Source organism: Macaca nemestrina, chromosome 17, assembly GCF_043159975.1.
Source record: "Macaca nemestrina isolate mMacNem1 chromosome 17, mMacNem.hap1, whole genome shotgun sequence".
In the NCBI taxonomy this organism is placed as follows: domain Eukaryota; kingdom Metazoa; phylum Chordata; class Mammalia; order Primates; family Cercopithecidae; genus Macaca; species Macaca nemestrina.
In genome coordinates this window covers 86,372,085-86,393,054 of record NC_092141.1, presented here as the reverse complement: position 1 = coordinate 86,393,054, position 20,970 = coordinate 86,372,085, and the positions used below count along the sequence as shown (strand labels likewise).

General features: G+C 56.2%; 1 protein-coding gene across 5 annotated transcripts in view; it reads right to left on the bottom strand.

The window, feature by feature from the left end:
* The window catches only part of SEPTIN9 (septin 9), a 215,495-nt gene that overhangs the window by 119,200 nt on the left and 75,325 nt on the right, over positions 1 to 20,970 (bottom strand). The window contains exon 1 of one of the 5 annotated variants that reach the window (XM_071083636.1): positions 7,128 to 7,344. The exons of 3 other annotated variants lie outside the window; for them this stretch is intronic. In XM_071083636.1, coding sequence (XP_070939737.1) covers positions 7,128 to 7,182 — 55 coding nt within the window. In that variant the 5' untranslated portion in view covers positions 7,183 to 7,344. Of the gene's footprint in view, positions 1 to 4,302; positions 4,619 to 7,127; positions 7,345 to 20,970 lie in introns of those variants that run through there. One more of the 5 variants, XM_071083637.1, reaches the window with a different exon arrangement.

The following is a 20,970-nucleotide window of genomic DNA, read 5'->3' as shown; positions in this document are numbered from 1 at the left end:
AGGCCAAGGAGACTCCCAGGAAAGCCACTCCAAGTGTCTGCAAGGCTTCATCGCCCACATCTAAGGCACGGGCTCCTGGCTTTGAGGACACAGGAAATTCGATGCCATGTGGGGAGGAGGGCACTGCAATGTGTTTAAGGCCAGGCCCCTTGATTTTCCAGATATTGGACGAATGATGGTTTCCCCAGTTGGCCCAGAGATGCCAGGGGAGACGGAATGCCAAAGCCTGTAGGGGGAGATTCAGAAATTTCAGAGAAAGAAGATGGACAACGAAAAACAAAAAAATACAAGAAGCCAAGTAGAGTCTGAGCCCCGCATTCCCAGCCTCCCCCACGGCCACAGGCAATCCCTGGAGACCTAGCTACAGGAGCAGTGGGGGCGGGCATGGGGGCGGGCATGGGGGCGGGCATGGGGGCAGGCATGGGGGTGGGGGGTCTTGCTGTTTATGCTCCCAGCTGACATCGAGGTCATCTTCTTGTCCCTCTGTCTAAGTTTCTGGGCATTGGCAGGACTTTTAAAAACGACAACAAACTTGAAGTCTCTAGAACGTCTGCTGGGCCAGTCTAAACGGAGCCTTGGGGCTCTGCAGACCAAATTAAACAGCCTGAGCCCAGAAATGCCCCCAGGCGCCTGGGGGTGTCTAGGGGCCAACTGGTGGGTCTGTTTGGCTGGCAAGATGACAAATCCTCCCACTTCTGTGACTGTGTTCCAGAGAGTTCCGGACCCTTTGGTCTCATAAGCAACTCAGAGCCTCCAAATTTGGGAAAAACCAAGAGGGCTTTGGAAAGAAAGCCAGTGTTTGACCATTTTTCCTCAGTGGCTTTGTCAAGGGAGAGCACAGGAACTTGGTTTTTGGCTGGGTTTCTGGGACAAACCAAAAAAAAAAAAAAAGGCAGGGGGAGGAGAGGGTGGCGGAACTGCCTGGGGCTCCAGCCTAGGCTATACACCAAGGAGACTTCAGAGGAACAGGCCAGCCCCATCCCCAGCACGGTGAGGGAGGGGCATTTGGCTGGCTGGCAAAGGGAAGAGATGGCAATAGTGAGGCCCTGAACCGGGTGGCTAAGCCTCATCCCCGAATGTGACCTCCCCTGATGCCTGGGCATGCAAGAAATAGGAGGTGGAGAAAAGAGGAGGAGACCCTAGTTCTGCTCTCCTGGCACCAGGATATCAGAGAACAAAGAAAGGAGGAGGAGACCCTAGCTCTGCTCTCCTGGCACCAGGATATCAGGGGACAGCTACCTCTCTCCCAACAGGCAGGCAGAGGCCACATGTCGCCAGGCTGAGAAGTCCCTGTGACTCCTACAGACAAGTGCACAATCTGCATATCTGCATTTCCCTGGGTGATGCCCGTCGTGTGTGGCCACCAAGTACACTCTCCACCACCAAGACAGCCAACGAGACCAGGTGGCCACTATGTACCAGGCACTGTGGTGACTGCCTGATACTGACCCCTGGGGACTCAGGCTCTGGTAAGTTTGTTTTTCCAGGCACCCAGTCCCCCCTCCACCTGCTGACACCCCGGGCCCAGTGTGGGGGTGTAGGGGTGCTCAGTGGATGGGTCCACAGGCTGGGCGAGCAGCAGGCAGCCTTGGCCCGTCAGCCCTTGGTCTTACCACTGGACAAGATGAGACTGTTCCAGCTGCCTGCCCAGCTCTGCACCACACTCACCTGGGCCCTTACAGAGGCCTGCTGGGAGAGAATGTCCAGAGCAGTGGACACCACTCCCTGCGACACACACCCTGCCACAACCGCTTTTCAGGGAAAAGCCAGCCTGCAGAGCCAAAAGCAGGCTGCCAGCACCCCTGCTGTCCTCTAGCAAGTGCTCATCTCACTGTCAGCGCTTGGCCCTGCAGATGGGCATATGGTCCACCCATCTGTGACACTCCGGGGTGGGGGTGGGGGTAGAGGGTGACAGGGAAGACCAGGACAACCTCCCAGTAAGAGGAACCTGCAGCCAACATGACTCCAGCCTCCAGAGTGTCAGCCAGGCAGGAAAAGAGGGGTCCCATGGCTGCACCGGGAGCCTGGGTATCTGTTGGGCTCAGAGCGACCCCCAGGCGGGCCCTACAGGCACTGGTGTCTGCCGTGCTTTCCATAATTAGTGGTGACCGCGCTGTCCAGCCTCATTCACACAGTGGCATCACACAGGCTCTTGCCTGAGACCTCCCATCCCCAGACCTGTATGTTTAAGCATCCAAATCTACTGTCTTTTGCAAATGCCCCCTTTTCCCACCCAGATGCGACACCAGCAGCGACACCCACCACACCCCTAGGTGGCCGGCCCCGTGCTCAGCACCACGGGCTGCATCTCACTGAGTCCCCCGGCAACCCTCGAAGACAGCTGTTTCTAACCCCACTGTGCAGGCAGGGAAGCGGGCAAAGACACTGAAGAAATCTAAGCCGCCCAGCTTTCCCATGGCAGAGGGAGGGCAGCCTGGGCATCCCTACACTTCCGCGCCCCTCACTCCTCCAAAGCACTGCCCCTCTGGATGCAAACTCTGTCCACTAGCCCCATTCAAAACCTTCCTGGACAGCCACAGCCTGCAGAAATCGATTCCAGCCTGCGGTCACCCAGTCACTGCAGGGTCCCGGCGTTTACCTCCATCTGCCTCTTCCCGGACATCCAGCCCAGGTAACCCACAGCCCAGCTGCAAGGCTGATCACGGCGCATCTGCTGCCTGGTGCTGTGTCCGCCCCCCTCTAAATGAACCAGCTTGCAGTCAGGACAGCAGGTCTGTCTGGCCCTGGCTCTGAACTCAAAGAGCATCAAATCAGCGCTGCCAGGGGTTGTGGGACCCGTACAAGAGGCCTGCCCCCGCTCCCCGTGGCTCCTGCCTCCCACCACAAAAGCTCAAACTGCAGGGAGGCAGTATTCACAGGAGGCCTTGAGTCTTGGCTGAAAGGCAGGATTCATCACGCAAGAGGCCTACAGGCATTAATTAGGGACAGGTCTGCACCTATTACCAAGCAACGGGGCCTTTCTCTAGGGAGGAAAGAGGCACCTGAATCCAGCCAGGGCCAGCTCCCACGTCCCGGAGGTGTCGGGACTCTCAAGCAAGAAGGCACGTCCACATGGCCCTTCCCACCCAGAAGCCCGTCCCACAGCCTGCTCTGCCTCCAGGACACAGCTCTGGGGGTCCTCCCTGGGCGACAGAGGGGGCTCGGGAGAAGCTCGGATGCCACACAGCTCTGGGATCTCAGCACGTGGGTCCTGGGCCAGATTGTTTCAACAAACATCAAGGACTTTTGGATTTTTTCTCAGTGTGCAAATCTGGTTACAGCAAACACCGCTGAGCAATGCAGGCCAACAGCTGGCACTTGGAAAGGCTTTTGTTACACAAAGACCCAAGTTGTAATCGTGTTTGCGATAACAGACTTGGCCTGAATTCACGAAAGTGCATGCCGTCCGCCAGCCCCGTGCCTCCACCAACCAGAAGGGAGAAAGAGGAAAAGGTCATCCCTCTTGTCACCCTATTACGGGCAGTGGCGGGTGCTGCAGTCGTCTGGAAGCCCATTTGTACAGTGGAAAAGTGGAAAATAAGACTCTAAAAATCTCATCGGCAAAATACAAAACATTCTCCTTGCTGCTACATAGGGGCCTTCACAGAGCCCTAAGACCTCGAAGCCCAGAGACCTGTCCTGAAGCGGGAGCAAAGGCGGGATGCGGGAAGTTTGAGTCCATGGAAGACACTGACACCCTCTCCATTCCTGGGAACGCTGAGCCTGACGGACGCCGCTAGGACAGCAGAAGGACTGAATCCCCGTGCAACTCATGGGCGAGGGAGCATAACGCCATGGTGCCCTCTGTCCCCAAGACGGGAGGGATGGGGAAGGCCCTGGGCAAAGGGGACAGGCAGGGAAGGAAAAGGTGAAGAGAAAGGTGCTCCCCAGGGAGAGGCTAGATGTGCCCAGGACATGGGACATGGGCAGAATTTTAACTCCCAGCACACACACAGGCCCACGGACGGCTTCCCGTCTACCTGCTCCTTGGGGGTGTGCTGTGCCAGCCTGGGCACCTACCCCTTTCCCCATGCCAGGTCACTTGCCCTCTACCCTGCATACTGCCACTAGTTCTAAACCTCCTACAGGATTCCAGGCCTAGACGTCTGCTCAATTGGAAAACTGCTCCCAGAGATGCCATGGCTCAGAGCTCGTCCTGCTTTGGGGGTGGCCCCTGGAGTCTCCACCCCTCAGCAACCCACACGGTGACAGGTACCCACATCCGTTGGCCTCAGGAACCGTGGGGCCACCATCCCAGTGCTGCGAGGAGCTGGCAGTTTCCTCCCCACCCTTTCAGCCTACCTTGCAGGAACCAAGACACCAGGTGAGCCGCCCCGGGAAAGAGACCTGTGCTCCCGATGCACGGCTCCTGCGCCCATTCCCGGCTACTCCAGATGCTTCCGTGGACCAGCTGCACTCCCAGCGGGCATGCCTGGCCCTCCGCAGCCTGGCCCATCTGATCTTCACAGGCAGGCCCCTCCTTATGCCCCAGCCCCCTCTCCAGCCAGCTCATTCTGGCCTCCCCCACTGCTGCCAGCTGCTGCTGGCCAGAAGGCTCTCCTTCCTCTCGAAACCCAATTCCTACTCTCCCTCAAGGTCCGCCTCCTCCATACTGACTTCTCCCCTGCTAGCTAGTGGCAACCTTTCTCCCCCCTGATTTGGAAGCTGCCTGTTTGTATCACCCCCTGGCTGGGCTGAATCATACTCTCTCCTCCACCTCCTCCAATCATACCTTCCCCATGTCCATCTGTCCACCCAAGGTTGTCCATCTCCTGTATACACACCCCCACCCCCCAACTATACTCCAGGTTCCTTGGGCACCAGGGAGGGTCAACTTTCCATACCCCAGGTCAGCCCCCAAGCACACGCACACTCATGCACACACACACACTCTCTCACACCCATCCACTTGGGCCACCTGATGGCTCTAAGACCAGAATTCCCAGCAAAACCATTCAGGGTACACAAGGGGGAGACTGACACACATGGGAACCAGCAGATCAAGGGCCCACCCCCAGAGACTGAGAAACCTTCCCCCAGAGCCAAAGGATTGTCAACTGCTGCACCAGGATGGTCTCAATGAGCCCATTGTCTCGGACTAAATTACAGGGTCACAAAACTGGCTTGGGAGGCAGCCACAGAAGCAGCTCCAGATGGAGGTGCATGGGGGCGAGGGTGGAGTTATACCCAGAGACTCGAGGCAGGGGCACTAACAACTTTCGTGGTACAAATGGTGACAGCTGTACAACCAACACAACCCCAAACCCTGGCCTCCCCTCCCGCCACAGGGCTCCCATTGAGCCCCAAGAGTTCTTCCCCAAAAATCCCACCAGAGACCCAGCACTTCCGGTTAGGAACTGAGAGCAGAGACCTCGATCCCGCGGGCAGGAGGAGAGGCCCGCAGAACACAGGCCCTCTCTCCATAAGGGCTCACTGGAAAGTGGTCAGACCGGCTAAGTCGTGCCACTTGGACATTTGGGACAAGGGAGGCCCCTGGAGGAGCGATTGCAGGGAAGAGTTGCAAAGAGGCAGGGGCAGGGAGGCCACATTCACTCGGGGCCTGCAGGAGGCTCAACGGAACACAGTGGACCTAGAGAGACCCCCCGGTATGAACATGTGCCCAAAGATGTCCAGATGAGGGGGTGTGGCGGTGGAGGGGAGGCGGGAACAGCAAACCCTCCCAGCTCTGCGGACCCAGACCTCCCCTCCCTCTGGGAAGCATGGATGCAAAGGGCTAGAGCCTGAAAAAGTGCTTCCACCACTAAGCTGACAAAGTAGGTATGATGTCTCCAGCTCACACTCTGCACAGCGCAAGCGGCCACTGGATCACAACCCCCTCCCGTCCTTCGCCGCCCCACACCCTCCTCAGGCCCAGCCCTGAAGAACAGCCACTGGCACTCTGCTTGGCATCCAGCCAAGGTTCTGGTCCCCCAGGAGGCCCCGCCTCCCCCACCCAGATGGGGCTGACCCCAGGTGGGCCGTGTGGGCAGCTGGGCTCAGGACACCCAGATGCCAGCCCTGGTTCTGGCCATGGAGCGGTGAGGACCTCAGGCTGGTCACGTCCCAGCTTGGCCTGACACCTGGACAGTTGCTCATTTCAACAGACTTTCTCCCTCCCGGCCCACCAGAGGGCTCTGCCCAAGTCGGCGTAGGAGCCCCTCAGAGGGGCGGGGGCTCCAGGTCCTGGCAAAGGCAGGCCCGCCCCTCAGAAGCCCTGCCCCAGAGCGCTGGAGACCATTGTGTGAGCTTCCCCTCTGCCTGCCGTATTTACTCCCGCGGACGCAGGACGCAGAGCCCCAGCACCGGGAGTCACGAGGACGCAGGAAAGCGCACGCACTCACAGGCTCAGGGACGCGGACGCCAGACCCGGGCTTGGACGGAGCAGCCCCGCAAGTCCCAACATACTTTGTAAACCCCGAAGACAGGAGAGAGCCAAAATGCGCTCTCTGCCCGCACGCAGGCCCCTTCTGCCCCCCACAGCCCGATTCTGGGAGGCTGATGAGGATGTCCCCCAGGCCTGGAAATGGGCCATGGGACATCCCACTCTGGACCTGCCATGGCCTGGACTGTGTCCGTTCGGTGCTCCCGGCCCACGGGCTGCACAAATTGGCGGCCCCAAAACTGGCGGCGTGGGGGAGGGGAGGGCTGTCCGCCCGAGCAGGACGCGGCTGTCCACTCGGTCGGAGGTGAGGAACGACCTCCCTATCCTGTTGCCGGGTCCAAGCGGGGCCCGAGAGCCGCCGGGGAGAGTCGAAGGGAGGGGGCCGATGGATTTCCCAGAGTGAAACTGTGCGCCCTGGAGAGTTCTGAGGCAGCCCCGCGAGCCCTCGAGGAGGTTGCTGTCGCTCGGCAAACACAAACAACAATAAAAGGAAGGAAACCCAGGCGGCAGTGCGCAGAACGAGCGCAGGGTCCTGTGAGGGCGCGCGGGGTCCCCGCGGGTCCCCCAACAGGGTCCCCCACGTAGGCGACGCGGGTACAGGGCCAGGGGCGAGCGGCGCTCTCGACAGGAGGGCGCCTGGATTGGGGGTCGCTCCTGCCCTCGGCGCACCTCCGTCCCGTGCCAGGCCCACCCGTAGGGTCCTCTCCAGCACTCTCGCGGCCGCAGCAGCCAGCCCAGCACCCACCTTCGAAGTCCGAAATGATCCCGTCCAGCTGCGCGTTGACTGCAGGGTCCGACATGGTGGCTGGTGGGCAACGGGTCGCGCGGAGGGCAGCTGCGAGGAAGCGCCCCCAGCGGGGCCCGGGCCCTGCGCGCTGGCTGGGGCGCCGCGCCCGCGCTCCTGCAGTGCAGAGCTCGCTGCCGGAGGAGCCCCTTGGCCCCCAGGCTCGGCTGAATGAATGGGGGAGGAAGGCGGGCGCCGGCCCCTCCCCGCGCTCTGCGCCCCCGCCCCGCCCCCGCCTCCCGGGCGGATCAGGTTCCCGCACCCGCGCCGGCCTCCCAGTCTCGCACTGGCTGCTCCGCCCGCCTGTCAAGGCCGGGCCTGGGGGACTGGGGCCCGAGCAGCCGCTGGGGGACAGTCCTGGGCACACGACCGGAGCGCCCCCCTTCTCCCCGCCTGGCCCGCGCCCAGGGGACGGCGAGAGACGCGGCCTCGGCCCCTCCCCCCAGGCGCCCCGCTGTGGCCAGATGTGGGCGGATGTGGAGGCCGGGCTGTGGCGAGGGGGGCGGGCGCCCAGAGGGGAAGAGATTCCTCCCCTTCCCCGGGCGCAGGGTCCTTCTGCAGGAGGCTGTATTTGGGCAGCCAAACAAAGTTCGCTGTCACCGCCGCCGCCGCCGCTGCGCCTGCAAGGGTTAAGCGGCGGCGCACGCGGCTGGCAGGCAGGATCCCAGCCTGTGGGCTCAAGAGCCCAGGGGCTCAGGGCGAACACGCGAGTCCCATGGCACCAGCGAGAGGCCACCAACTCGCACCCACCGAGGGCACCCCTGCAGCTAACACCCCCACCACGACCACCACCCCGGGGGCCACTGCTGCACCCTCGTGGGTGGGCCCTGGAGAAGGCACTGTCCGGGAGAAGGGGCACAGGGCGGGGATGGAACACGGCTGTCAGAGAAGCCAGGGACAGGCGCCGCCTCCCTCCACAATAAGGGCCTCTTGAGAGCAGGAAGTAGACCTAGTCAGGAGCAGAGGTTTCCGAAGGTGTGAAGGAAGGAGCTAGGCAGTGAGTGAGCAGAAAGGGAGCTGCCCCGGGGGCTTCTCCCTCCCGTCTGGGCCCTAACCTGAAGCCTAGCCTTCCCTCCAGGCCAGCGTCTCTACCATTAAACTGTATTACCCACAAGGCAGGCAGGGTCGAGTGGCTGGGGCAGACCTGGGGACCTGGGTGAGACACAGAACTTGAGAAGCAACAGGCTCTCATCCTCAAGAAGGGCCCTCCAGGTGTGTCACCTACAACAGAGGCGCTTCTTCCACTCGCCTTGGAAAGCCAGAAACCCTCTTCTGCATGCTCTTCCTGCCACCCCGTACCTTAGACCCTCGGCCTCTGCCCAGAGTCAGGGGCCATGTGAGAATTCACAGCACAGACCACCACCACCACCCCGCAGCAGCAGGCGCAAACGCTACAACTGCGCTCCAGTCCCTTGAGTGTGTGGCCTCGGAGTGCCTGAGAGCTCATCCTGGGTCTAGGGTCGCTCGCTGCGCGCTTGCACCTCCCCACCCACTCTGAAATATCCCAAATGTGCAGGAGTGCTGAGACTCCCCAGCCATTCTGGAGAGGTGGGGCGCGGGGGGGGGGGGTTCTCTTGCGGAAAATGTTCTAGGTTTGGGTGGCTTTTTAAGTAGATGAAATCAAGTCCTTCCTTTTTAAGAAAAGCAGTCACTCCCTCCCTCATGCTTTGGATATTTTGAACTATTTTCAACCAAGTGAGTTTGTGGACATGGGAATTGCAAAACCACAGACATTTCAGATGCGTGCACACCCTCGTCTGCCTGGGAGCCCGGGTTTCAGAAATGGAGCCATTGCTGCCATTAATAGCACCCCGTATCTTCCATGCCAGGCCAGGGTATTTCTTGTCTGAACTCCAGCACCTGGGCCTATCGGATAGTCCAGCCCCTACTGGGTCATCTGTCCACGCCGCATTTGGGGATTTGGGGGTCCAGTACCTAAGAAACTCAGTCCAACAACACAGCCCCCTGGGAAGATGCCAGGTCCGGCACAACAGCCATCCTAAGCCACAGCATTATTCTCTCGTGTTTTTCTAAAAAGCACCTAGTGAGTGTGGACACACCCATGCAATTGTTCTCTCCCAGGGCTGGCATGGAGTTCCACCAGATTAGCACATGGTCAGCCAATTGTACATTCTCTGTCTCCACGTACAGTGCAGCAAACATATTTAGTTCCCTGGGGAGCCCCGCCAGGGTGCACGCCTCACCAAAATGGGAACCCAAGGGACAATGGCAGGAGGGCAGCCAGAAAGTGCCGGTGCCTGCATGACTGTGCTCAGAGCCCACCGGCTCCAGCCCCAGCCCCAGCTGCTGCCCCTTCAATGTAATCACTCAGAGCCACATGACCAGGCCTAGAAACCTCCAGGTAAAGAGGTTCCCCAAGCTCTGTCAGGAAACCCAAATCGAGGCTTGGCCACACTCCCAGCCAGGAAGTTCACCCTCATATCTAACCAACTGCTCTAATTGTACATCATTTATTTCCTTTTTTTTCCCTGTCCTCAGAGAAGATGGGAAACAGCTGGGCACCACCCTTCAAGTCATAATTACCTTTTCCAAATTCGAGGACAATCCAGTTGCTCCTTGGCCTTCTCTTTCTCAGCTTAAATCATCTTTCTCTAGCCCTTTAATCATATCCCGGGCTGTCCTTTGATCATAGCTAAGGGCTGGGTCCAGTCTGAGGCTCCAGGATTTTAATGAGGCCTGATTGCTACAGGGTAGTGAGGAGGCCCCCACCCCTCTTTCCTAGGGCCTCGGGGCCTAGACACACAGTCCCAGAAGGGGCACTGGGCAGAGAGGATGCACGTCGGCAGCAGAGAGGAAACTGAGCTGAAATTTGGCAAGAACAAAAGAACTGTAAAGGCTTATGCATCCAGCAAGGTGCATTCTTCCAAGGTCACAAGAGAAGGCAAGACCGACTGCAGCCCTGGCCAAAGGGACCGCCCGCGTCTTCAGTGCACAAACAGACCTATAGTGGGCTGAATGATGAATCCCCCAAAACAAAGATCTACCCACCTGGAACCTCAAATTTGACCTGATTCTGTTTAAGGGTTTCTGCAGAAAGAATTTAGGCAAGGATCTCAAAATAAGATCATCCTGGATTAAGGTGGGCCGTAAATTCAATGCTATGTCCTTCTAAGAGACAGAAAAGAAAGTACAGACACAGAAAAAGGCCTTGTGAAGACAGAGGCAGAGACTGGAGTGATGCAGCCGCAGGCCAAGGAACACCTGGGGCCATCAGAAGCTGGAAGAGGCAGGGAAAAGTTTTCCCCTGGAGCCTTCAGAGGACGCTGGCCCTGCTGACACCTTGATTTCAGACTTCTGGCCTCCAGAACTGTGAGAGGACACGTTCCCGTTGCCATAAGCCACCCCGTTTTGACAGTTGTTACAGCGGCCAGGAGAAACTCATGCCTTAGTTCCCATCTGCATCATGCCTTGAGGTCAAAGCTTCATACAGCAAAGACGTCTAAGCAATCACAAACCTCCTGTGGGTAGCCCACAAGTCACTGTCCCGAGGGAAGGGGGATGGGGACAGGCAAGAGAGCCATAGGAAGCCCCTGCGGGCCTTTCTGGAAACGGGAAGGAGCAGGTCTGGAGAGAAACTCCACGGGTCAGGCCCCGGAGAAATAAAGCTTGCAAAGCGTGGGAACGGAGTGGGGAGGAAATCCACGAGGAAGCAGCGTTTGGCGCACACATCCATATCTGTGACCGCCCTCCAGGCACAGCCTCCATGGAGAAGCTCCGCTGGCAGGGAAGCGATGAAGCAAAAGGGGCTCGGGGAGCGGAGGAAGGTGGGGGGCTCTCTCCCAGCAACAACAAGGCTCCAGACGGGACACCCCATTAGGTGGCGGGCTGTGTCCTCACAGACGGAGACTTCCCAAGGGCAGGGCCCAGACGGTCTTGTCTCTGTGTGGCCTGACACAAAGTAGGCCTCCCTGAGCTGCCGAGCCCTGGGTCCATCAGTGGCAGGGCCTTCCACAGCCCCTCAAGTTCCCACAGCCCCTCATCTTAGGAAACGGCACTACCACCCACCTAGTTGGTCAAGCGAAGTCTCTGGGCACCATTGTTGACTCCTCTCTTTCCCTCACCCTCAGTATCCAAACCATGGTGCGTTTCTACCTCCAGTCTATCTGCGAATCAGTCTAAGCCTCCCTCCTCCAGGGGGGTGCCAGCTAACAGTCAACAACTGGCCACCTGGGACCTGCAAAAGCAACAACACTCGATTTCAATTTCCCGATTTGTAGCACTTGCCTATTCCTGCGATGTCAGTATTTCTGCCTTGGCCAATTTCTTACTTTTCTTTTCTTTTTTTTCTTTTTCTTTTTTTTTTTTTTTTGATACAGAGTCTTGCTCTGTCACCCAGTCTGGAGTGCAGTCGGGCAATCTCGGTTCACTGCAAACTCCGCCTCCCAGGTTCAAGTGATTCTCCTGCCTCAGCCTCCCAAGTAGGTGGGACAACAGGCACCTGCCACCACTCCTGGCTAATTTTTGTATTTTTAGTAGAGATGGGGATTCACGGCCGGGCGCGGTGGCTCAAGCCTGTAATCCCAGCACTTTGGGAGGCCGAGGCGGGCGGATCACAAGGTCAGGAGATCGAGACCACAGTGAAACCCCGTCTCTACTAAAAATACAAAAAATTAGCCGGGCGCGGTGGCGGGCGCCTGTAGTCCCAGCTACTCAGGAGGCTGAGGCAGGAGAATGGCGGGAACCCGGGAGGCGGAGCTTGCAGTGAGCCGAGATCGCGCCACTGCACTCCAGCCTGGGCAACAGCGTGAGACTCTGTCTCAAAAAAAAAAAAAAAAAGAGATGGGGATTCACCATGTTGCCAGGTTGGGTTCGAACTCCTGACCTCAGGTGATCTGCCTGCCTTGGCCTCCCAAAGTGCTGGGATTACAGGCATGAGCCATCATGCCCAGCCGGCCAATTTCAAGTTATTTGTATAACATCATTGGAGGTGAGACTGGGAAGAGATATTTAGTTACCACCAATATAGTGCTTCCATCATACAAATACAGCCTCAAGAACATAACTGCAACAGGACAGACAATAGTTAAATGTTGCAAAAAACCTAAGAGGTGATGAAAGGTGTGTATTTATTATCTTTTGTTTTAAATATAATCACTTATAAGTAATTTTTTAATTTTTTGCTTAATTTTTCTTCATAACTTGTAATTTAATTCATATTGCATAAATCTATCATTTTTCTAATAAAGCAATATGTTTTTCTAATAGAGCAATGCATTTTTACTATGATAAAATATATGTAATATAAAATTTACCATTTTAGGCCAGTCATCATGGCTCACACCTGTAAACCCAGCACTTTGGAAGGCTGAGGTGGATCACCTGAGGTCAGGAGTTCGAGACTGGCCTGGCCAACATGGTAAAACCCAGTCTCTGCTAAAACCCCGTCTCTCCAAAAATCAGCCAGGCGTGGTGGCAAACGCCTATAATCCCAGCTATCTGGGAGGCTGAGGCACGAGAATCGCTTGAACCCAGGAGGCGGAGGTTGCACTGAGCCAAGATCACGTCACTGCACTCCAGCCTGGGTGCAGTCCAGCCAGGGCAAGACTCTGTCTAAAAAACAACAACAACAAAATATTTACCATTTTAACCATGTTTAAGTTTACACGTCCAGTGACATTAAGTACATTCACATTGTACATCCATCAACACCATCCACCTCCAAAACTTTCTCCAACTTCCCAAACTGAAACTGTGTCCCTATTAAACAGTAACTCCCCATCCTTCCTTCTTCCCCTGGCTGCTGGCAACCACCATTCCAGTTTCTCTATGAATTTGACTTCATGTAAGTGAAATCACACAACATTTGTCCTTGTGAGACAGGCTTACTGAGCACGAGGTCTTCAAGGTTCATTATTCAAGGTTCACATGTAGTATGTGACAGAATTCCATTCTTTCTGAAGGCTGAATGATATTCCACTGTGTGTACACACACTTTGTACCTCCATTGCTTCCACATTTGAGCAATTGAGAATAAAGCTGCTACAAACATGAGTGTGTAAATATTTGTTCAAGTCCTTGCTTTTATTTATTATTATTATTATTATTATTATTTTAGATGGTCTCACTCTGTCGCCCAGGCTGGAGTGCAGTGGAGTGATCTCGGCTCACTGCAACCTCCATCTCCTGTGTTGGAGCAATTCTCCTGCCTCAGCCTCCCGAGTAGCTGGGATTACAGGCACCAACTACCATGCCTGGCTAATTTTTGTTTTTTAGTAGAGATAGGGTTTCACAGTGTTGGCCAGGGTAGTCTCGAACTCCTGGCCTCAAGTGATCTATCCTCCTCGGCCTCCCAAAGTGCTGGGATTACAGACGTGAGCCACCGCACCCAGCTGTCACTTTAGTCTTAAACATCACAGCAACTCTCTCAGTGTCCCGTGAGACCCCTTGAGACAGTGGCTTTAGGGACTCCACACACACCTGTTCACTCCTGTGCAGTGACAAAGTGCAGTTTTCTTTGCAGAATGGCAGAGTCAGGAGACTCCTGATGGGGCATGAACCCAAAGGGGCAGAGGAGACGTTCAGAACACACATGGACTCTTCATGTGCGTTCTGCCAGCCACCAGGCAGACCTGCCCCAGCCTCGACGTGCCCAGGATCACGGACAGTGCGTGGTTTCCACCAAGGCCAAGCCCCTGGAACCCCTTCTCCCTTTACATCAGCTGTACTGGGAGCAGCCACCAGGCTGTGGACCACTAAGTCTCTTTCAGGCTACCTGAGTTTGAATTTCCCCATTCAGCCTGACTGTGACCCGGTATGTGGCTACCACAACCCATCACACCCTCTGGCTGGCCGATTCAATGCAACCATAAGGTTTCACTCAAAGAAGCACATGACCAATCTGTTCCCCAGACTTCCCAGTGATCCCCCCAGCCTGCTTTGTGCAGAACATTTACAGCAAAACCTGACCACAGCGGCCTGAGCTCTTATCTCCAAGGCAGGGGACTTTTTAAACAAAGTATTAGTGTTCTAAATTCATGCTCTCCCAAGGAGGCTCCTGGCCTTCAGCACAGCAAACAGTCTGCTCCATGGCTCCCCGGTCCCCACCCCCACCTCATCCGAGCTACCCACTCCAGCACTTGGGACTGAATCAGCTTGGAGTTCCCCAGCCCTGCTGCCTGCTGGCTCTGATGATAGGACTAGAGAGTGCAGCACTGCCTGGACCTCCTGTTGCTACATTTTACTGCAATAATATCCAACCTGATGGAACCCTGGGAGCAAGTGGTGGGGGCGGGGGTGGTGGTGGTCAGGGGCTGCACACACAGAGGACAGAAGGACTGAAGGACTGGGTGGGAATTATGACCCCTCCAAGATGATCCCTCACCATCAGAACCCTGGCTGTGCCTCCTGAACAGTGTTTGTTTATTTGCATATCCGGCGAGCTTTTCGATTAGCAAATTCAGATGCCTGGGAGTCCACCAGTGGCTCTGCTGAGGTATAACCCAGACATGATGGCTCATGTCTTCTTCCTGATCATTCTCTCTTCACACAGTCCCGTGACCAGAGGGTTCCTCCTACTCCTGTTCCTACTCCAGCCCCACAAGACGGTCTTGAAATGGCTCAAGTCTCCAACTTCCTAGCACTGTCTGAGAATGGAGTACAGAAATGAGATGGGGACACAGTATCCCATGGACACCAGTGATGGAAAAAAACCCTCTGACCCTTCCGGGAGCTCTGCAAAGTCACACGCGGGGACAAGAAGGAGTGGCCAGCCTGGCACCGACCCAGCCTCAAAGCAGCCAGTGACTAAGGCACACAGCTGGTACCTCCTCACCCCCAGGGTGCCAGGAGGCTTGGCTAGAACATGTGCCAGCCAAGAGAAACAGGCTGTCCCTGGGGCCTTGGTGTCCTGGCCTCCCTACTGTTTTTCTCAAGGAGGCACCCTGCTCTGTGGGGTCTGAGGCTGGAGGCAACTTGCCACCGATGCAGTGCAGGGACGACGGCTGAGTCACCAGCCTGCCCTAGTTCCACGTCAGCAGGAACAACAGGGACTCAAGCAGAGAAGCAAGCATTTATTTTTAAAGTCACCACAGTGACTGAGGCGACATCATCCCCAGGGAGCCCTCCTCCCTGCTGGCCGTCTGTGGACGGTGGCTCCGTGTTCTAACAACGCCTCTGTCCATCCCATAAGACCCAGCAGGTGGAAGGAAAGAGGGTGGAGGTTGGGAGTGGCGGCCAGGCAACCCGGGAAGGGCAGGGAGCAGGAACATGCCCTCCCTCTTCTGCACCCGCTCAGAAGGCTCCACAGGGCCTATCCTGCCATCCACAACCCCAGGGGATCCTCCCTCAATGCCTGCCCCATAAATGCCCATCCACCCTACACTTGAACACCTCCAGTTACAGGGAGCTCAGTACCTACCTATGCCACTCATTCTATCTTTAGCTGTTCAAAACAGAGAAAAGAGAGAAAGAAAAGATAGGAAAGACAGAGAAGGGGGGGAGAGAGAGAGAGAGAGGAAAGAAAGAGGAAAGAATAAGGAAGGAAAGAAAAAGGAAGGGAAGGGAAGGGAGGGAGGGAAGAAAGGAAGGGAAGAAAGAGAGAGGAACAAACAAGGTGAGCTTCATGGAGCAGAGCCTCAATAAGGGAGCAAAATACATCTGCAGTCAGGCTGTAGATGGATTTCTACAGGAGCACATATCCACTATACTCTTCCTGGAACAGAAAAGTAGAAAGAAGACGTGGCAGTGTGGGTGGGTGGCAGCTCTTTCTGGGGGCCTGGAATTTGGGGCATCAGCGCCCTTGGTTTTGAGAAGGAGACTAAGATCACCAGTATCCACAGTGGAGACCGAACCCCATAAGGGCTGGGGACATCATCTCTTCTGTGTCTCTAACAAAGACCCGATGCTCTGACTATGGGAGCCTGTGGAAGAAGGAACAAAACTGGCTCTGGGGCCCTTTAGAGAACAGGTTTTCCATCCAGTGGCGGCTGTGAATAAATTTCTGGAGCCAGCCTCAGCGGCCTGGGCCTGCACAGCTGAGACTGTCCCTGGAGGCTGAGTGGAAGTGGGGAGCCTCCAGGCACAGCTGGGCTCTGCTCCCTACCTCAACCAGCAGCCCCAGGACTTCTGGGTGCTCCAGAGCTTTCTCCAGAGGGCAAATCCAGAGTATGAGGGAGGAGGGAGATGCTCGGGATCGGGAGGCCCTGCCCGTCTCTGCCCCCGGCCTCACTGACCTGAACAAGGAGGTCATGGGTGTTCATGGGTAGAACTGTGGGCTGGCAAGCCCCCAGCCCTGGCCTCTCCCTGCCCCCCTCTCCTCACTGCCAGTGACCATCTCTGGCTACATGTTGACACCTCCACGGGATGATGGAGAAGAGAGAAGAGGAACCTCGCTGCTCTGCCCAGCGCACTCAAAAGAGGCTCCAGTGCAAAGGCACCGACGTTCACAGCCAAATGTGTGTGGCGGCTCCCCAGGGATGGGATGCTTCCACTCCATTCCAGTCTGCCATGAACTGACAGAAGGTTTTGTGTCACCAAATGTATCCCATTAACAAATTACCCTAACACTTAGTAAAAAATAAAATAAAAATGCACGCACCCCATGCCCTGCAGAGCCCCCATGCCGCACCCTCTCTGCACCTGAGCTTGCACTCTTGGCCTGCCGCCTTGGGAACAGAACGCTCTGCGTGGGAGGCAGACAGGAAGCGCGGGGTGCGCTGGCTGGGCCCCTCCAGACAATCTGGTATTGCTTTCCCCGGATAATGAAATCTTCCCCACCCTGAGTGTCGCTGGAAGCCAGCCGGCAGCCAGATCAACCTAAATGAACCTGAACCGTTTGTCCCTCCTGTGAAGTGACCTCGGGGATGTAATGGGTTTGCTATTAACACAGTCCTCCCTCGCACTCCATCCCCCCCCCCCACTTTTCTCCCTCTGCATGAGTCACCGGCCGTGATGACTCGGCCCAGCCAAGGGACCTGGCCAGCTCTGGTCAGGCTATGCGAGGGACAGACCAGCACAAAGGAGCAAGGCTGCCGGGCCCAGACCAGAGGCCGGGGGTCACACGGACCCCCTGTAGTGTCTGTAACTGGGGACTCCTAAGGCTGCTCCTTGGTTCTGGGGACCTGTCCACTTGGGGACAGTCTTAAGGGAGACTCTTTAAAGCAGGGAGCCATAAGGGTGAACTAATACAGAAACACGGAGGGCCAGGGAGAACATGAAGACAGGCTCAGCTGGGCACAGTGGCTCACGCCTATAATCCCAGCACTTTGGGAGGCCAAGGTGGGCGGATCACCTGATGTCAGGAGTTCGAGACCAGCCTGGCCAACATGGTGAAACACCATCTCTACTAAAAATACAAAAATTAGCCGGGCGTGGTGGCAGGTACCTGTAATCCCAGCTACTTGGGAGGCTGAGGCAGGAGAATTGCTTGAACGCAGGAGGCGGAGTTGGTAGTGAGCCAAGATTACACCACTGCACTCCAGCCTGGGCAACAGAGTGAGACTCTATCTCAAAAAAAAAAAAAAAAAAAAAAGACAGGCCCAAGGCCTGGAGAGCCAGACACCACCTTCCCACCTCTTGGTGGCCCACTTTGAGATTGTATCACGTCAGAGAAAGTTGTGGGAGTGTCTGTCTGTAATTCATAAGCAACACTGTTTCCATCTCCCACCAGCTCCTGGCTCTAGCAGGCCCCTGACTCATGCCTTCCCCCAGGGTCTTGGGTCCCCCCAAGCTGGACTCCAGGCTGTTGATGGGATGACCAAGTCACTTCCCTGCTCACTGTCCTGGGCAGCTTCTGTCACCTGCTGCAGACAGAGTGAGAGCTTAGCAAGGCCGGGGCCGCCGATCTCCTGCCGGCCACATCTGCCTCCTCCCACACCGCTTCTCCCCGCCTTGGTCATGCCCAGGGGCTCACAGTTCCCCACAAGCCAGGTGCCAGACCTCTGTGCCTGCCCTATCCTGTTCCCTCTGCCTGGCGGGCCCTTCCCACCCTCCCTGGCCTGGCTCAGGCCCCATCTGTCTTCAGGTCTCAGCTCAGAGGCTGCTTCTTCTAGGAAGCCTTCCTGGGATTGCCAGATGAAGGAATTCTCTCTGGACCCTTCTTCTATTTTCACAGCCTCAGGGGCAGCCTCTAACGCAGGCCTTACTGAGTTCGTGTGGCATCCAGGAGAGCCCCAAGTGTGTGATGAACGTGTTGAAGGGAAGCCTTTTTAAAAGCTGAAGGAGCCCTGTGAACACACAGCAGCAGCAGCTCAGACTGCGAAGGCACAGTCTTCAGCCTCGTCCGCCCCAGCCTTCCTCTTGAGGAGGTGGGAGCCGGTCAGCTGGGATCAGGAGGTGGGCTTCATGGAGCAGAGACTCCATAAGGGGGCAAAATAAATTAGAGAATTCTCTTGCTGCAAGGAACCTAGACGAGGAGCACCCAGTCAGAGGAGGAAGGAAGAGACCAGCAACAGACCTCCCTTGCTCCAGCAGTCCTGCAAGCCAGATGGGCCAACTTCTCGGCACAGCTGTTCTCCAGCACAGAGAAATTTCTCACCTTCAGCAACAGGGCGGGAACATTCCCAGACAGGGCCACGGCTACTCTGGTCACAGGGACCACGGAGTCTGAGTCTCCGTGGCTTGTCCCATCCATGCAACCACAGATCTGGAGCACACGTCTGGAGTTGCAGAGCCCAAAGGGCATGGCAGGGCAGGGATTCTGCCTGATTGGTGAAAGCCACCCCCGGAGTACAGGCCTGCGCCCATATCCAGGTGGAGCCTCCGATAGGGAGCATCGATTTCAAGGAGGTGAATGTGGACATTCAAGGCCAGTGAATGGCCAGGTGTCAACACATCGACAGGCCCTTGGCCCCTCCCCCAACACTGGGGGGAGGACACCAACAGGGTCTACATGGTGCATAGGGTCTCCAGAGCCAGCAAGGTGTGCAAGGCCCAGCAACTGACCACTCTATTATGAATAAGCCAGAACATTTATCCAGAAAAAAAAAAACAGCTTTGTCCAATTGGGGACCTAAAGTCTCAGGACCTATGTCCCCTTCCTGTAGCACCACATCACTTTCCCAATGCCCACCCTCACTCCCACCTGCCTGCCAAGCTTCAGGTATCCAGAACACAGCGTGACAGCAGGCACTGTGATTCCCACAGGTTTTCCCAACCCACCCCAGGCGTCACTACAGCTTTAGTTCTGAGCAGCAGGGAGTGACATGCAGAATGGTCACCCAGACAGAGCAAGACCAGGAGGGCGGGCTCTGTCCAGCAGGCGGTACCTATTGACACAGAAATCAGTAGGCATTCTTTCAGGAAGGTTTTTCACTAAGAAAGAATGAAAGAGGCCGGGCGCGGTGGCTCACGCCTGTAATCCCAGCACTTTGGGAGGCCAAGGCAGGTGGATCACCTTAGGTCAGGAGTTCGAGACCAGCCTGGCCAATGTGGTGAAACCCCGTCTCTACCGAAAATACAAAAATTAGCTGGCCGTGGTGGCAGGCACCTGTAATCCCAGCTACTTGAGAGGCTGAGGCAGGAGATCTTGATTCCAGGAAGCAGAGTTTGCAATGAGCCGGGATCACACCACTGCATTCCAGCTTGGGCAACAGAGCAAGACTCCATCTCAAAAAATAAAAATAAAAAAAAAAAAAGGCCGGGCGCAGTGGCTCAAGCCTGTAATCCCAGCACTTTGGGAGGCTGAGACGGGCGGATCACGAGGTCAGGAGATCGAGACCATCCTGGCTAACACGGGGAAACCCCGTCTCTACTAAAAAATACAAAAAAAAAACTAGCCGGGCGAGGTGGCGGGCGCCTGTAGTCCCAGCCACTCAGGAGGCTGAGGCAGGAGAATGGCGTGAACCCGGGAGGCGGAGCTTGCAGTGAGCTGAGATCCGGCCACTGCACTCCAGCCTGGGCGACAGAGCAAGACTCCATCTCAAAAAAAAAAAAAAAAGGATGAAAGACATACAAGACTGAAACAGTGGCAGGCAGGTACATGTTTAACAACCTACCCTAGTGGGGAGCAGGAGGTAAGGCCTGATATGTAGTGTTTGCCAATTCCTGTGGTGTAAATACACCCACTGTAGCAAATTTCAAGCTACCAACAGGACATCACTGAACACAGAGTTGGGAAAAGACGTGCATATCACTGCATGAAACGCTTAGGCAGCTATGGCTTATTCTTTCCTGGGAAGGGGGGTATGTCTAGAATACCCCCTTGCTATGGAGAATGGCTGTAGCAAATAGGATTCAACTGGCAGGCCGACCCAGTCAACTGCCCACTGACGTGATGTGGGGCAGTTTTCTGAGGCTGCCTCCGCACTCAGGGAGGAAGGTGGCCATGTGGCTACAGACCTGGCCCTGGGTTTGCATTTTTTCTTTTTTTTGAGATGGAGTTTGTTTTTTTCCTCCAGGCTGGAGTGCAATGGTGTGATCTTGGCTCACTGCAACCTCCACCTCCTGGGTTCAAGCGATTCTCCTGCCTCAGTCACCCAAGTAGCTGGGATTACAGGTGAGCACCACCACACCCGGCTAATTTTGGATTTTTAGTAGAGATGGGGTTCACCATGTTGGCCAGGCTGGTCTCAAACTCCTGACCTCAGGCGATCCACCCACCCTGGCCTCCCAAAGGGCCAGGATTACAGGCATGAGCCACTGTGCCCATCTGGGTTTGCTATCTTGAGGATACATCTGGAGTTATGTGCTCATGATTTTCGTTTCCATTTTAAAACTTTGATTTTATTTTATTGTTTTTAGAGACAGGGTCCTGCTCTGTCACCCAGGCTGGAGTGCAGTGGTGCAGTCATAGCTCACTGCAGCCTCGAGTTCCTGGGCTCAAGCGATTCTCCCACCTCAGCCTCTC